The sequence below is a fragment of the Ictalurus punctatus genome, chromosome 1, assembly GCF_001660625.3.
Source record: "Ictalurus punctatus breed USDA103 chromosome 1, Coco_2.0, whole genome shotgun sequence".
NCBI lineage: Eukaryota > Metazoa > Chordata > Actinopteri > Siluriformes > Ictaluridae > Ictalurus > Ictalurus punctatus.
The window spans coordinates 7,895,432-7,913,364 of NC_030416.2; the positions used below are offsets into that span (position 1 = coordinate 7,895,432).

The 17,933-nt window shown below is 41.1% G+C and overlaps 1 protein-coding gene and 1 long non-coding RNA gene across 4 annotated transcripts in view; one reads left to right on the forward strand and one right to left on the reverse strand.

Annotated features, from left to right (window-relative positions):
* Positions 1-7,687: 7,687 nt before the first annotated feature.
* Positions 7,688-10,396, reverse strand: LOC128632828 (uncharacterized). The gene is made up of 2 exons (XR_008396386.1): positions 9,547-10,396; positions 7,688-8,030 (listed from the first exon to the last, which is right to left on the reverse strand). It is a non-coding gene; the product is annotated as an uncharacterized LOC128632828 (long non-coding RNA).
* The window catches only part of bcam (basal cell adhesion molecule (Lutheran blood group)), a 55,107-nt gene continuing 45,762 nt past the window's right edge, over positions 8,589-17,933 (forward strand). For 2 of the 3 annotated variants that reach the window (XM_017469665.3, XM_017469675.3), the window contains exon 1: positions 8,590-8,786. In XM_017469665.3, the coding sequence (XP_017325154.1) occupies positions 8,723-8,786 (64 nt within the window). In that variant the 5' untranslated portion in view covers positions 8,590-8,722. Of the gene's footprint in view, positions 8,787-17,933 lie in introns of all 3 variants that reach the window. The other variant, XM_053680052.1, reaches the window with a different exon arrangement.

Sequence of the window (17,933 nt, forward strand, 5' to 3'; positions counted from 1 at the left end):
AATGATCTGTTCCATCAATAATGTACTTGTTTCGGTTACATCCCCAGTTTACAGTAACTTACATGGTAGATGCTCTATACAGTATTACCTAAGACTAAAAGGAGTCAATTCAAGGAATCTCCAGTGTCAGCACTTTATAATGGTTAGTAAGTATGCCAACATGGTGGAGTCTACACAACAAAGGATCTTGTTCCTCTGGTGAGGGAATGATTATTTATTGCTGCTATAAGGTAAGTGATAACAGGAACTAACTTGCTTTGTAGGTGTTGGTAAATTATTGTGCATCGAACCACCCTGTTGTTGTTTCATTTCATATAATGCCACATCCCAAAGTCATTGATTTATTCGTTATATATCATTAGTAGTATTGGTAGAAACAATGTTTATCTTATTTTAATATGAGCTGTGAGCTGTACTGCTGAGCTGATTAGAGATGCCCCGTGGTGTTCCTCCTCCTTGCTGCCCTGACGCATGGGTTTGATATCAGCCGGGAACTTGGCAGTGTACAGCTTGATGGTAAATCACATCAGCCTGGTCTGCTTTTGTGCTGGATTTTATTACTGACATACCGCCAACTCACAGCAACAGAGACTGGCATTGATGCCCAATCGCTCTCCCTCACAATATACAAGCACGTGTCAGAGTCACCCTTCCCTGAATGCACCGTCATTGCGGCTTAATACCATAATGACTCCCATTATGAGTAATAGTGCAGGAGAAGGAAAGATGGACAAGCACAGAGTGATGGAGCAAAGTTGTGCAGGAGGATGGAGGGAAGTGGGGAGAGGAAGGGAGGAGTGAGAGGCATGGGAAGGGAAAGTTCAAGGAGTTTTTAGAGAATCAGTAGAGGGGAATGAACAGCAGGAACGAATGCAGCATGTTGGGGACAAAGATGGTAGAGTGGCAGGGAGGTAATGATGGAGGGGTGAAAGGGGTGGAGAGGTTGGGGGTATGGAGAGAATGACATGAGGGATTGGCTGCGGATTAGTTTAATAGTTGGAGGTTCAATAAGATATGTGTTAGTGTGGGCAGCGTGGAGGTCATTTCTTTTACCAGAGGGGGTAGACACATCAGAAGAGGCCTCTCTCTCTCTCTCTCTCTCTCTCTCTCTCTCTCTCTCTCTCTCTCTCTCTCTCTCTCTCTCCACACACACACACACAGAAAGATCAAACCACACACAGGTGGACAAACAGAAGAATAATACGGAATAAAACAAATGCACATACATTTTCCAGTCAGTAAAAATATCTGCTTTATTCTCTTTTATTTTCCTTGACTTTTATTACTATTGCATATAAATTAATATTTGTACCGTTTCTTTATTCAGTGATTTATCATGGAGTCTTCATGTCGTTATTGGATTAGAGCCATTTGATATTCAAGTTGTTTGTCTTTAAAACGGATTATGTGCATGTGTTTAAATTTTTCACATGGATAGCTTTAGGGTGAAAGGCAGAAAAACACACACACTATTGGACTCAATTCAAAAAGCTACTTTAGGCAATATAAATGTGTGCATGTGTGTGAGAAAGAGAGGACAAGACTATGAGGTTAAAAATAGTCATCTCTTGAGACTCCAGTTTTCAAGGCATGTTGTTTTGAATTTTGCAGGATGGGTCTTTCGGGGGAAAACTGTGGAACACATTTCTAAAATATCAAGACTGTTGGATGACAGCCAAAGCCTTGCATGGTTCACAGAAATTCATGGAGCTGATGGCAAACGATTGTGTCTTCCATGTTTTTTAAATAATCAAAAAACAAGAATTAAGCGAATTCTGAAAAGCTAATCATATATCATAAAATGTATTGAATCCAACAACCACTCAACAATCCAAAATGAACAGCAAAATAGTTATGACCCCCTCGGTCTCGGGATCTGATCTGAAGATGGGACACTGTAATGTCTAGATTATGAAAGAGGTTGGAGGCAGTTATGAAAGCATACATCGGGCAATCATGTTATTAACCCTTTCTGGCAGTACACTGGCATTCCATTCTGCCGGCAGAATGGAAATCGACTTATCTGACATTTTCAATTAGTATAAACAACAATCACTTTATCACCGCTTGTCTATTATAAGATTAGTCAGGACACTGTTGGGTATCTGTGTGTAGAGTATCGTGACTCTGTGTTTAGCTGCTGGTGAGCAGGGCGATGGGAAATGGGAGTGTTGTGAGCGCTATGCTGGGAAAACAATTCACACCTTTCCACAATAACACTGGTACAGAGATAAAATGGACAGCACAACTAAAGCTTTTTTTTGATAGTAAACACAGTATAGAACAGCCACAATAATATAATAACACTTAAACCTAGTAGGCTATGTAAAAACAGAAATACTTAAGAAAATCTACTAAGCCCTGAGTGTATACTTTCATATGAGCCTTTAAGCAGTACTTTGGAGAGTGACAAATAAATTGAACGCTAAACACTGGCACTCCCAAAACAGACGGAAATTCCAATATTTGGGGGGCTCTGGTAATGTGTGGTGCAACAACAACAAGAAAAATAACAACAGCAGCAATACTACTACTACTACTACTACTACTACTACTACTACTTGTGAACAGATAACAAACATAAGTTTCACATTTCACACAAATTAGCTAAAGAGTATATGCTAAATGGGTCTTAAGGCTTTTTTTTTGTTTGTTGGTTGTGGGACATACAATTCATGGAACATGGACTAAAATGTGAAGCCCTGCTCTGTAGGACCTGCTGGGCCAACTTGCCTAGTGATGCCAACTTGGAGTAGTGGGATGAAGTAATATCTTCTGATCAAGTTTCATATCTCTATGAATTACGGTTTGGTTTATCCGATTCACCTTATGTATAAGACGAATCTGTATAAGAAAATGTAACCTTCGGTGCTTGGACCCCTAAAATAATAATAATAATAATAATAATAATAATAATAATAATAATAATAATAATAATAATTTAGCTGGGATATTACAATAAATTAATTCTCAGGTCCAAGTTTTGATCGATGAAGTAATAACCAAAGCACAGAATAGTAACAGAAAGATGTTTCCACATTGAATGGAATGATGGCATGGAATCTAGCTCATAAAAGACATCTGATTCCACAGTGAAGCTGCATAAGATTCCGACATCCACTGAGTGGAAACTAAACTTGTCTGACTGAAAGAACTCTTTAAAACTGACACAGCTTGCTGTCCTGACCTCAGCCCTCCCAATTCAGATCAACTCTCGCAGTTCTAGCAGCAGAGTGTGTGTCGCGAGTGTGTCTAGAGGCTGGAGTGGACAAAGGCAGTGGGCAGAGTGATGACAGAGACTATTGTTTGTGCCTGGTGAAGAAGAGTGGGAAAATGTCACTATCCTCGCCCATGTGGCATGCTGCTAAAATCAGGCCCAAGCATGTAAATGGCTTGCGGAATCCCACAGCGTAGATGCTACACATTAGGTTTGCTGTGGCTGGATGCTGCTGTGTGTGTGTCTATGTGTGTATCACTGAGCAAATCTATAATATGAAACTGTGTGGTCATGTCTATGCCATGGTTTATTGTTCATGACTGACAGCCACTAAAAGGTCTAGACATATATGGGCACATTCTCATGAAAAATCCAGCCTGTAATTTTTTTTTCTTTTCGCCAGTATTAACATGTCTCTTTCCACCATCTCCATCATGTACATCTTTGCATCCGGGTGCAATTTATGCCATTTAAATCCCCCCATCCTATTTCTTAACTTGGCTAGACTTGTCTATGAAAAGTGCAGGGAAAACGAGCCATTATATGAAATGATGGAAGTGTCTTTGTGAGAGATTACATAGAAATGAATCATTTCTACCCCTCTGCCTGAAATAGTGCTTAAGTGATTTCCCATTACAGTAAAGCCATTGTTATCCAGGAGAAAATAATTGCAGGGGTACCACTTGGGATAAAATGGAGGTGCATAGGCAAGTAGAATTATTCAAAATGAAGGTGCGTGTGTTTGTGTCTTTAAAAAAAAAATCTGTCACTGTCACAAACACAAATATAACTTCAGATACTATTATAAAGCTTGTTTTATTATTCAAGGCTCTTCCAGCCCCCCCCCCCAGACAGTCCATCTATTTTTCTCTTTCTTAACATCTAATTTGTAATTCAGAGTCTCTCTCTTCTCTCTCACCATACATGTTTTCCCCCCTGAGGCTCCATGTTAACCAGGCTGTCTCCCAGAAATCAAAGCTTGTACATCCACTTACATGCCTTTTTTCATCATTCAGTTTTCCATGACTTTATCAGGCTATCCTCTGACTGCGCTCCAGACTACGGCAGGTTTATAAGGGGAAAAATTTGTTTTTTTAGTCTTTCAAAACACTTCCATTTTAGGCTTCTTGCAGGATAGAGCTACTGGTGCTGTTGTGGTAGCACAAAGTGCAGACTGTGAGAAGGTCAGTAAGTCAGCTTAGATTACCCGAGCGATCTCGTTCGCTTGGCCAGGACTGATAGGGAAAATATGCTCTGCAATTCTATGCTGCATGTATTAGCAGTCAATTGTTATGCTGGCTCAAGTTCAGACTTTGTCTCTAGCAAGAAAACGAACCGCAATGCATGCATCAAGACAGCTAGCTACAGCTTTCCTTTGCATGTAATTCACCGATTTATCTGCAGCCCCTGCAGCCCCTTGCACATTCAAGACTTAATATTAGACACAGAAGTTTGAGGGTAACACTATAGGCCTGAATAGCTAAAGCTCAGTTTTCAGGTCTCCGTCATAGTGTACAGGGGGGTGAACAAAAAAAATGGACACACTACTTGGTAAATAGCCTTGACTTTGAAAAGACTGAATCCCAGTTGCAAATCCAGCTGCACAGGTAAATTAGGCCGATTATTATTTTAGGTCGATTATTAAGTTGATTGACAACAAACAGTCTGACACTTAGCACTAGGATTTGTGAGATTTTGAAGCAATATGTGGCAACTAAGGTTGCTTTCATATTCCCTACTGAAAAGTCCAGCTTGGGCTGACCAGCTACCAGCTGCCAAAACACAGGCTGATCTGGTCAAGCTGGTAGACCATCTTTGCCAACTGGTAAGTGGTAGAAAGAAAACAGTTTTGAATAACACTGCTCATCACCATGAGTGCACCATCCCCACAGAGAAGCATGCTTATGGTAGCATCATGTTAAGATTTACCACTGGCCACTGGTTACATCTTACATTACGACAAATGCTCTCCTTATCTGGTTACTGACCTGGTTACTGGCCCTATTTTAAGTAGAGTAGATATTTTTTAGATGTGTTAATAAAGACTTAATGGTGCTCTGTGGGATGCTCAATATTTAGTATTTTTCATAACCAAAACCCTGATTGATACAGTACATTTGCAGACTGAATTTGATCGCTCCTTAGTCTTCATGATTATGTTTCCTTAGGTCAGTAAACTCTGGGGCCTTCCAGGAACAGGTGCATTGAGATCATGTGACATTTTAATTGCACACAGGTCTAGTCTATTCAACTAATTTTTTGATTTGTGATGGCAATTGGTTTCACCAGAACTAACTGAGAGGTTTTAGAGGACTGGAGGTGAATACGTATGATTTATGCAGTTGCAACATTTATATTTTTATTTGTAAATAATTTCACTAACTATATTGATTCTCCTCACTTCAATATTACTGGCTATTTTGTGTAGATTCATGGCATATAATCCCAATTAATTCTGTTTCATTTCCAAATTGTAACATTACAAAATGTGGAAAAGTTCAGGTGGGGGGAAAACTTAGGCAAGCCACTGTTGTGGTAGCAGAGTCCCAGTGACTTTTGCTGTGCTGTCATGCCCCAGGAATAGCTTTCAATTACTAAAGTAACTACACAGCTGAACATTACACTATGTATAAGAATGTATGCCAACATGTGATCCCCTCCCCCCCACCCACAATTTGAAATACAAGATCAGGAGCTCACGCCACCCCTTTAGTCTGTCTTTAGTCCCCTTTTTGTTCTTCTTATTGTAGAAAAGCAGTTTTTGTACAGTTATCTCAGAAATTCCATATTTGGATCTCACTGAGATAGTATTGTTATCTGTGCGGGGTATGCTGTGTCAATATTAGTCTGGCAGATTAAGACTGTTTGAAAGACTCCTCAGCAGGTATCCTTTCTTCAGTGGAATCACCAAAACACTCTAGTTAGGAAAGGCACCTGTCAGAAAGGATTGAGTCTTTGTTTAAGTCATGGAAAGTAGCATATCATATTACAGTACCTTTCACTTAGTAACAATTTGACACAATTCAAATAGTGATTGAGTAATTTATGTGCACTCTATTATATTACTTCAAAAGGCACAGTATATACACTATATGGCCAAAAGTGTATGGTCACCTGACCATCACACCCACGTGGTTCTTCCCCAAACTGTTGAAAATTGACTAGAATGTCTATATTCTATAACATTACAAATTCCCTTCACTGCACCTAAGAGGCCCAAACCTGTTCCAGCAAGACAAAGCCCCTGTGCACAAAGTGAGCTCCATGAAGACATGGTTTGCCAAAGTTGGAGTGGAGGAACTCAAGTGGCCTGCACAGAGCCCTGACCTCAACTCCACTGACCACCTTTGGAATGAACTGAAATGCTGACTGCACCCCAGGCCTCCTTAACTAACATCAGTGCCTGACCTCACTAAGGCCCTATTTACACTAGTGTGTTTTCGTTTTAAAACAGAGTTTTAAAATGAAAACGATCCTCGTCCACACTACACGACCGAATACGCAGGTCACATGATTATTCATGCACACGGGGCATGCGCATACAAGTGTAAACAGGAAGTTGGTTGCTAGTCACCGGCAAGCACAACAAACCGGTCATGTAAGGTTTACGCCACTTGAAATTAGATTTTTTGATGATTGTTGATCATCATAACTTGCCTCTTGCGCATGTAGGCAGCTGCAGTATTATAAAATACAGAATTTAACTGCACAATAGCTGCTAAGAATGATAACAAAGCCAACAAAGCTTGCGGTTCAGTCTCCATGTATATGATCAAGGTAGCGTAATAGTCATATGGTAGGGGCTTGTCGCAATGATCCAGAAGACCCAATCAAGGAGTGAATGTGGGCAACCACACCTTCGTTTTCAAAAGTCTTTGTTTTGGTCTGTTTACACAGCAAAAGTTATGCATTTTAAATTGAAAACGCACTAGTGTAAACAGGGCATAATGCTTTTGTAGCTGAATGAGCACAAATCCTCACAGCCATGCACCAAAACCTAGTGGAGGCTGTTATATCAGCAAAGGGGCGACCAACTTTGGAAAGCACATGGGTGTTTTTGGCCATATAATGTGACTTTAACATGTTATTTGTTTATTAGTAATTCCTGAATATTAACAGCAAAGTAAACACCTGGAAGATTGGGGGGCATGTCTGTGAAATGACCTACAGGATGCCAATCCAAACACAAACGAATATACTGGACCTGATGTCAGGTTTCCAAAACTTGTTGGGTTTTTTTTTCTTTTCTTTTCTTCCCCCAGCTACAATATACACTTGTTCTGAGAAAATGGCTTAATTTTTTTGTAATCATTTTTGCAGAATTTGAAATTGAATAAATGAAAAGGTTTGAATATTTAATTTTCACTCAAATTCTGCTGTACTAATCAAAAGTTCTAACATGACACACCATTACGAAACAAAAAAAAAATCAACTTGTCATATTTATAGCCATAAACTAATCGTTAATGGTCACTAATCATTTTAAAGGTCACCCTTCATTTATTGTTTGTTGACTTTTCTAAGCTAGCTCATTCGCCTCACACCTCCAGGGTCGGGGGTTCGATTCCCACCGTGGCCCTGTGTGTGCGGAGTTTGCATGTTCTCCCCTTGTTGCAGTGGTTTCCTCCGGGTACTCCGGTTTCCTCCCACAGTCCAAAGACATGCACGGTAGGCTGATTGGCGTGTCTAAAGTGTCCGTAGTGTGTGAATGTGTATGTGATTGTGCCCTGCGATGGATTGGCACCCTGTCCAGGGTGTACCACGCCTTGTGCCCGATGCTCCCTGGCATAAGCTCCAGGTTTCCCCCATGAACCTGAAAAAAGGATAAAGCGGTATAGAACATGGATGGATGGATGGGACTTTTCTAAGTGAGGAACTGCTGTATCTGGACCTTTATATATACTCGTTCAATACAAGATAGAAGATATCATAGCATCACAGAATTTTGTACATAAAATAATTTTAACATCCATTGCTGGATATTGTAGTGAAGTGTGTCTACATATAAAGGCATATAATTGAATAGCAGTTCTGGTAGGTGCCACAATAGAGTTTTTCTTATGGAAGGTGTATTGTTTAATAAATAAATAAATAAATAAATAAATAAATAAATAAATAAATAAATAAATAAAAGGTTATAGCTACATTTCATTCTATGGTGTGTTTACACGGGCTATGTATAAGATATATGTAATGTTTATATTTCATAGTTTAATATTGAAGGTCTGTATGGTCTTCTGCTGAGAACATGCCCCACTGAAAGAGGTGGAAGAGGTGGAGGGTCACCTTTTGTGCGAATACATCAACCAAAAGCACCGCCCGCCGCCCGCATCTCAAGTTTCTCTGTGCTCAGAGGCAGCGGGTGCGTGAGTGTGTGTGTGTGTGTGTGTGCGCGCGCGCGCGCGAGCCAGCCAGTGTGTGTGAGAGAGACGCAGAGTAAGATCGGACAAGCGAGCGGACTTGACATACAAGAGAAGCAAGCAGCGAAGTAGTTGAGAAGTGATCATGGAGAGGATGATATCAGGACGCGTGTGGCTCGCTTGCGTTTCTCTTTTCTTCACACTGCAAGGTAAGCCGAGAGTTTAGACCACAACTTAATTATTTGCCCCCCTTCTTCTTCTTCGTGAATAATCTGTTTGTTGAACTCCATTTGATCTTTTCTTTTATTTCATTTTTATTTTTATTTTAGTGAGCTTAAAATAAATGAATGAGAAAAAAGATTTTAAGGCGCATTTCATGTCGGACCGGCTCGGTTGCCAGATTGCGTGACTTACCTGTACTGTGTTGCACTATTTGTATTCCCAAAATTGACTTCTGGTTTCTTAGTGTAAAAAACAAACAAACAAACAACAACAACAAAAAAACAATTATAGGTTTAAATTTGATTAAAGCATAGTTGTATTGATTTAGAGAAGAATTAAATATGCTTAAGGGCTGGAAAACAGTGAGTGGAATCTGGCAACTCTGCGTGAAAGCTTCGGCGCAACAACCTGCTCATTCACCTGCAGCAGTTAAAGCGCAGGGAACAACAACAAGAAAAAAAAAAGACTTCAAACGACGCAGGAAGACAAATTTACATTAAAACAAACAAACAAGAGAAAATATAAAAAGCTGTACATCTGGTAGCTTGAGAAACTGTTGCATTAAGCGCACTTAACGTGTATGCGTGTGTGCGCGCGCGCGTGTGTGTGTATATGTATGTGGGTGACACCTTGTTGGAGGCTTGATCGAAAACGGTGCAAGTCTTTTCAGTAAAGGAAGCTCATGTTCATGTTCCACAGAAGAAAAAACAAACAAACATGAACCCCTAGACTGCACAGTGTACTCACACATTGTTAAATTAGTGCTGCAGTTGTGTCCAGTTATACAAATCTGCCTCTATGTACACTGCAGCTCTCAACTCCCCCAGAACACTCCATCATTTTGGACACACACGGATTCTTTGGAGCAGGTGTGTTGAGTTAGGCTTGAAGCAGATCTCCAGCAGACCAGCAGTTGGTGCCCACTGACCTGCATGAATAATGTTGATTTATGAAGTCGTGCTCATTAGGTATGCATTAGGATTAGGTAGACTGCTGTTTTCATGGCTCCATCCAACATTTGATCACTGTTTGTTATGTAAGGATAGTGAAGTATCGATGTACAAAAATAGACCCAGCAGCATGCTCTGAAGCTGAATTATCTCTTACACTACTACGTTGCACTGTGTGCAGGTTTGTACCAGATTTAGACTTGACAGATTTAGAAAAGCACATTGGTCCTATCGTTGCATGGCAAAGTGTAACGATTTAAACTAAGCAGTGTTATTTGTATCCGTTTCAATTTCTGTCATCTTTACCTCGTCCCCCCCTCCGTGTTTCAGTTCCCGCTGGCTTTCTGAGATTACCTATCTGTCCCATTAACTCTATCATCACTCCTTCTGTTTGCCTCCACCTACAGCTCCGTATCTCATGCATTTTGTTGTACCATTGTGTTTTCGTTTCCGCTGTTTGACTTTATCCTCCCCTAATACACTTCTTCCCACCTGTCTGTGCTGGTGGTTAAGTACTCTCTGCATCTGTTTCTTGAACCCCCCCCCACCACCACCTTCTTCTCCTTTACACTGTCTCTCAAACATTCTCTCCACTGCTCTATAATTAAAGAAAAATCTGAGTATAGGGTAGCTTTCTAAAATGATCTTCAAATAGAGATGTCTATAGACTCGTCCTGATTGCTTGGATGTTGGTGGTCCACATCATTTGAATGGGGCTTGGGGTGCCAAAAAGGCCAGAGAGTTTCCTCTGAGCAGCTGCTAGAACATGACAACTTTAACAATACCAAATGTTTAGGGTTAAAACTGCCGACTCCTGTCTTTAAGTTCTCACGCGTCAGCACAACGCACAACTGTCACCCTCTCACAAAATTTCACGCACATCCGCCAGATGTGTCAAAGTCAAGTTTGGTGGTTCAAAAGGTGGTACAGATCAGTTTCAAGCTGTCTTGATACACAGAAGTGCTGGTGATACAAGGTGTATTCATGATCACAGACATAGGTCGGAAGTAGGAAAACACCGTGCTTCCCGTCTTTGTCTTTTCCAGGCTTATTTCCTCACACTCGTTTCCTTGCTTTTAATTTTCCTTAAGACCAAACCCCCTCCTCCTTTTCACCTTTCCATCGAGCACGCACACACACACACACACACAGACACACACACACACACACACACACACACACACACACTAACTACCCCCCACAGCCATCAGTAATTATTATGGCATTAGGGAGCCTTCAAATGAAAAGCCTGCTCTTTCATCTGGGCAAAAAAGATAAAAGCCAAACCCAATTTTAAGGACCTTTCCAGTCTCAGAGGCCACCGGATCAGGCAGAGGCACACATCTACATGCACACACACACACACACACACACACAAACACACATGCACACACTGAACATGCATTCGCACCTTATGATGAACAATGAGTTGGGATGGTAATGCTGTCAGATTGGCTAGTTGCTGGGCTTGGTGAAGCTGTGCGTCTGTGTGTGTGTGTGTGTGTGTGTGTGGGGGGGGGGGGGGGGGGGGGGGGGTGGGTGGGTTGTAGGCTGTGATTTAGCATGTAACTCTGATTTTCTTATTAGCTTTGGTTCAAGAGATGAATCAGTCTGGTATGAGAGGCATTCAACTGTGGACAGGCTGTGTCTCGCCCCCTGATTCTCTACTTCCCCCTCAATGCAACTATCTCTCTCTCTCTCTCTCTCTCTCTCTCTCTCTCTCTCTCTCTCTCTCTCTCTGACACACACAAACACGCACACACACAGGTGGCCAACTGTGGCTTGCCACAGAACTACAATCTGCTGGTGCACTGGTGTTAATCCAACAGAGCAATATGGCACTTTGGTGTGACGCTGTGTACCATTCGTCATGAGCACACCACATTTTTTGTGGGATTTAAAAGCCCTCCATTCTTGCATAATAAATACCATTGTGAGGCTTCCCCCCCCTGTTTTATGAATTCGTTTATTTCTTTACAGTTGTTGAGAAGAATAAAGAAGGACTATGAAGTCCACGTGGCATATTCAATGATACTATAGCGCTAATGTGATGTATTATGTCCCAAATAGGCATTTCTAAGCATATCGCAAGCAACAATATGCTACAACGATTTCCAATTCATATTTACTTTTAATATCAAGTAGTGACTTTAATAAAGATTCTGGATCCACTGTTAGCCTGAACAGGATAAAGTAGCTACTAAAAATTAACGAATGAACAAGTGACAGGTACTTAAACATATATTAAAAAGCACTTTGATTTGCCAAAAAAAAGCTACTTTATTTAAAATAGGCATAGTGGTTAGCACATTTGCCTCACACCTCCAAGGTCAGTGGTATGAATCCTGTCTCCACCCTGCTAGTGCAGAGCTCACATTCTCTCCCTGTGCCTCGGGGGTTTCCTCCAGGTACTCTGGTTTCCTCCCCCAGTCCAAAGATGCACTGTAGGCTGATTGGCATCTCTAAATTGTCCATAGTGTGTGTGTGAGATTGTGCCCTGCAGGGGGTTGGCATTCCATCCAGGGTGTCCCCCTTGTTCCCTGAGTTCCATGGGATAGGCTCCAGGTTCCCAGCAACCCTGTGTAGGATATATATATAAACATTTTTTTTATGTCTACTCATAAACTGCAGTGTAATCTGTAAAAGAACAATATAGTTTTATGGCTGGATTTGGAAATTTAATTGGAATCCTTGTAAAGTAAATATGCAGAGCATGATTTTGAGACATGCTAGTCTTGGTTATCATACATCTGGCAGTCAGGGGCATTTTGGCCTAAAACAGCTACTTCCCTAAATCTCAGACAATTATGTGAGATATGAGATAGGAGAACAGAAATCTCATCCACCCCGGTCTAATTTTAATATCGTTAAAGTCTGCTACAGTACAGTTAAATACACACTCGGCTAACATTATGTATATTCATTGTCGTGGCTTCTCTACCACTTGTCTGTCTCTCTATGGGTGTCCAGTAATTTTGGTGTGCCACTGGGATCCGTGAGCGTGCATTGATGTTGGAGGTGATTTACTATGTTTGCTTCTGTTGTTCGTGACCTGGCATTGATGATAATCCTACTATGTGCTTTTTGGGGAAAAGTCCTGAGGTGTGTGTGTGTGTGTGTGTGTGTGTGTGTGTGTGTGTGTGTGTGTGTGTGTGTGTGTGTGTGTGTGTGTGTGTGTGTGTGTGTGTGTGGTTCTCAGAGGCTAGAATAGAAAAAGCATTCACACAAACCCAGGGAGATCACTGCTAACATCCAGCCTCTACCGATGACGCTGTATTCACTTCAAAAACGAAAAGCCTGTCTCCCTCCCTTCAATCATCCCCCTGCGAGTTTGTTGTGAAGAGTCCCGGCTCTCCCAAGAGCTCCAGCGTTCAAACACTCTCCTCACACTACAAAGTGCTTGGAGCAGGGTATAGACAAGCACAGAGGAAGTACTCTGGCCTTTGATTCATGCAAGGCTCTATTTTTAAAGGTTGCCCTCTTACTATGGCCAAACAGGAAATGCAGAGAGGAGGGGTAAAAAAGAGAGAGCATCAGTATCTGTGTGCTATATAGGGTGGTGGTAGTCTAAAGGATGGCCTTGAAAGTGGGGTGATTATGATGAGAATTGTGTCTTGAACCGCTTTGGGGAGATGGATAAGCCCCGTCTGATCCATTTAGCAGTGGAGAGTACTGCATGATAGGTACTGATGGTCATGGGGTTTCCTTTGGGGGAAAATATTGCTCTTTCCTAAGTAGCCCTGTTTAGGAATAGGAGCCATCGTACATTAGTGAAAGATATCCTCTTCCCTTGTTCCATTAGATGTGGATCGATAAGGAACTAAGCATTAGATGTGCCTGATTGATCTGTTTTCTTGTTGTTTTCATGTCTATCACCTATGGGTACCAAATTGTTGCCTTTCTATTTATAACTCTACAATTTCCTTCTTCTAGTTTCGGTTCCTGCAGGCAAGTATTACAAATATGTTTGTGTCAAACACTAGTGACTTTGGACTATCTGTCTTCTCTGGGGTACCTCCCACACCTACCTTAAGCTAGTGTAACTTTAACACACACAGGTCAAAATGCCACGGTATGTTCAAACAGGCCTAGAGTAAAGACTCCTCAAACATTCCCTTCCTCCACTAGACTGTGTCCATTGTCCTGTTCTTCTCAGCGGGCAAACATTCCCTGGAGATCAGCATGTTCGCGCAAGGGGAATAAAAGGTTTTATAGCCTAGAGCTGATGGCTGTTTGGTTAGTTGAATGCATCCTTGAGCCAAAGTATCCACTGCCCCCTCTCAAGAGTGCCGCTCGGGTGGGGTTTCCTGAGACACTAGATGTGGTTCAAGGCAATTCTCATTCCAAAATATTGCAATCAGACTGTATTAGATATCACTTTAGGAGATGGGTTCTGATAATCAGGCATGTGATTCAGCTACTGCAATATTAAACATATCGTTATTGTAGACACTCGGCTGTAGATACGGCTATGATAATTGCGTTGGAGTCACATGGTGATAAACGGATCAATTCTTTAGTCTTGCAAATTCTTAACTCTTGTTATCAGTAGCTGCATTTGTGTTTAAAGGTCACAAATTGGTCCAATCGTTAAATTTAGCTAGGTAGTGTATGCACCTTGTTAGCTAGTATTAGTAGTTACCTAGCTATATTAGACAGCTCAGTCTTTTCTACAAGAACTAACCCTATTTAAAATGCCTAGTTATATTTATAAACGAGTAGCTAGCATGCTTAGCAATTGTGAGCAATGACGTACAATGCTGCTAAAGTCCACATGTCTCAAGAAATTCGTTTTTGGTTAAAATGCTCCCCAGTTGGACTAGAACATTACTGCGTGCTTACAATGTATCTAGACTCTAGCTAAATCTCTAATATATACATACATACTGAGCTAACAGTCCTTAGCTGATGGCTATTGAGGAGAGTGAAACCCTGCTATCCTGCCCACCCGATGAGAGCATCGCCATCTGTGCACTCGGGCTTGGGCCCAATTGATGCGGCAAAAATTTTCCACCACCCAGCCAACAGAGCTACATATGCGATTGGCCAAATCTTCGCCAGTTTGTGGATTTGTTTTGGCTCAACAGACACCATATATGCCAAAGTCCACCAAAACACAGCTTTCTGGAGCCTTTTCCACCAACATACACATACACACATACAGTACATTACATGTATAGTATCTACTTTGATATAACGTGTTATAGAAAACACACCAAGTTAAGCAAGACATTAAGTACAGAATAAAACAGACAGGGGAAGGATATATTTTTCTCTCTTATACCACAGTGAGTTGCCAGCAATGGGAATTTGTAATGACACATCACACTTTCTATCTGTTCATAATCTTATGGAAAGTCCATAAAACAAGTTAGTTCACTTATGTTGGAGCATCTACTGTATAAACTTGTTCACTATCTTCAAGTTAATAAGACAAAAAAACTGGAGTGTCCACTGTAGAATTCGCTGTGAAAGAGGTGTTAGTATAAAAATAACATATTGTGACGAATGCTTAATATAAACCTATGGCTTGAATTACAGCCTGCACTACTGTACACTCACAGCCATGCTGGTAAAGATTAGATCATTATTTGCAATCTCCTTCTTCATCTGTGTTTCTAGGTTTTCAGTGCGTTTACATATAGCACAAAACAGACCTGCTTCCTTGCAACATGTTTCATGGTTTTTAATCTAGTTAATGATTAACAGGTTATCATGAACTTCTCCATGGAGCATGGTGACATTTCTTTTTTTCTTTCTTTTTTTTTTTTTTATCGCTCTAATGGTGCATGAACTAGGAGCTCTGTAAAGCATTTTTGTAGTGAATGTAAACATCATGCCCAAGTCCAGAAAAGAGCTAAAAGGAGAAACAGTAAAACATCTTCTGAAGAAAGCTGAAAAAGGCTGAAGTGTGTGAGGCCAGTTCCATTTGGATGGTCATCTTTGACATGTGTTCTCAGGCCTTAAATGTTTGAAGTCTTTTTTTTTTGCAAAACAAGCTGTGCTCCACAGCAATCGAGATAAAGACGTCTATGAGAGAAGGGGTTTCCCTGCTTTAGATGCAACGGATCAGGTAGCAGATTGTATGTCCTACCGAAGCCGCATGTTCAGGTGATTCCCTCCGGGACTTAGGAGCCTCACACCGCCTGTCTCCTAGACCCCACAAAACCTGTGTGAGCATGACTTTACAGTGGCAGAACTAGCAGTCTTGAGTTACCGGAGATATATATTATGTGAACCATGAACTGTCTCTCACCCATCCTTTTATCTCTCTCACCATGCATGCCTTTTCAGTGACTGATTAACATTTCAGAGTGTGCAGTGTGTTTGAGCATGTATTCCTAATCACCATACCAGGCTGCTAGCTAAGGAGGTAAATGGTGGCTAAAGAATCTAGAGGTAGACGCTGGTGAGTGCCAGCGCCAATTCTCATTCTCTGTTTGATTGACACCTCATCACATAATCATATTCAAGCCTGCGGCGGATGATCTCGCATTCACTCCCAGCGTAATCTAGGCCAGTAGGTGGTTTCCTCTATTCTACGGACCCTCCTTGGATGACGGGCAACTAAAATGCTGAATTTTCTCTGCAGATGTGTTGATTCAGTATCAGGCTCCAGGCCCTACAGTGCATGCCCATCTCGTTGGATAACCTCAGGTGAAACTGAATCCTGGGACACACAATGAATTTTATATGGCAAATGAGGTGCATATTATCTTGTCAGTCATATCGTAGCATTTTCCCAGTCGTGCTGTGGCAGTGCTACTGAAGAGTATCGAATGAATCTTTATGTACTTGCTTGTGGCCAGGGAAGTAAACTTTGCGCTGACCAGCTGAAGATTTAGTCCATTATCAGTGGAAATGACCTTTATGCAGTTACATGACTTTCCTTTCTGAGCAGTCTCAATTTTCCATTCATTCAAACCAGAGACCGGCACTGTACTTATGGTAAATAGACAGGACGTTCTGTGTGAAATGCAAGAAGTACTATGAAATGAACAGGAAATGCTGCATTTTGCCGATGCAAAAATAAGTGGGGTTTTAATGAATGGCTAATTAGAAAATTAACTGGAAAGCTGATGAGGGGAGGATTAAGATTAAATCTGCTGTGCACGGTATTTCTGTCTAGGGTCCACTGGTTGAAAATCTGCTCTTATCTGTTGTGGACAGTGCCCCCTTTGCCCATAGGACACCCCCTCAATCAGCAGTTGGAGTGGCCATGTGTCCTTTGTGTGTGGGTGTGTGTGTGCATAAAGAAGTGCCTTAGTAGGGAGGGTTTGACATGAGACACATGTTCAGTAAGAACAGATGCTCACAATGCAGTAAGGAAGCATTCATTGTTGGCACCACATTTTTCCTCTCCTATTCCCTTCCTTCCTCGTCTCTTTGCTCACTTGGGTATGAGTGCGATACCTTTTTTTGGATGAGGACACGGACATACATACACACTCCCACCACACCACCATTCTTTTTTTGTTGTTCCTCGAAACCTTCCTTGCCTCAGTTTCCTCTTTGTCGACATGGCCTGAGACCCACAGTAAATGCTAACTGTTCTAGTAACTATATAAAAAAGAGGGATGTTAAAAGCTGTATTTAGTTTCTTATTTAGTCCTGCCCTGTATAAGCTATTTCACATAACAGATGTTTACATATAATCCACCAGACTCAATAATAACTGAATTTACACAAATGAACTGGTTCAAAAGTTTACATACGCTTGATGCTTAATACTGTGTGTCGTTACCTGGATGATCAATGACTGTGTTTATGTTTTGTGATAGTTTAATTAAAAGCCAGGGGGTGTAAACTATTGAACAGAATGATTGATGTAAACTGTTATTTTAAAAAGGTTATTTTTTCATTTAGTGTTGACCTTCAGAAGCTACAGAAGATATTTCCATGTTTCCCAGAAGACAAAATAATAATAATTATAAATAATAAAATAATTTGTACCTTTTGTAATAGTTGTGTACGAGTCCCTCAGTTGTTCTCAGTGTGAAAAGATGGATTTCAACATCTTATAGCCGCTGTTGGAAAGGGGTCAAATATGCTGAAGATGCTGGAAAAGCAAAGAGTGTGCAGGACCTGGAGGATTTTTCTGAAGAACAGTGTGCAGTTTAACTGCTTAGGACAAACAAGGGACTCATGATCCCTCTTATTTATTTTTTATTTATTTTATTTATT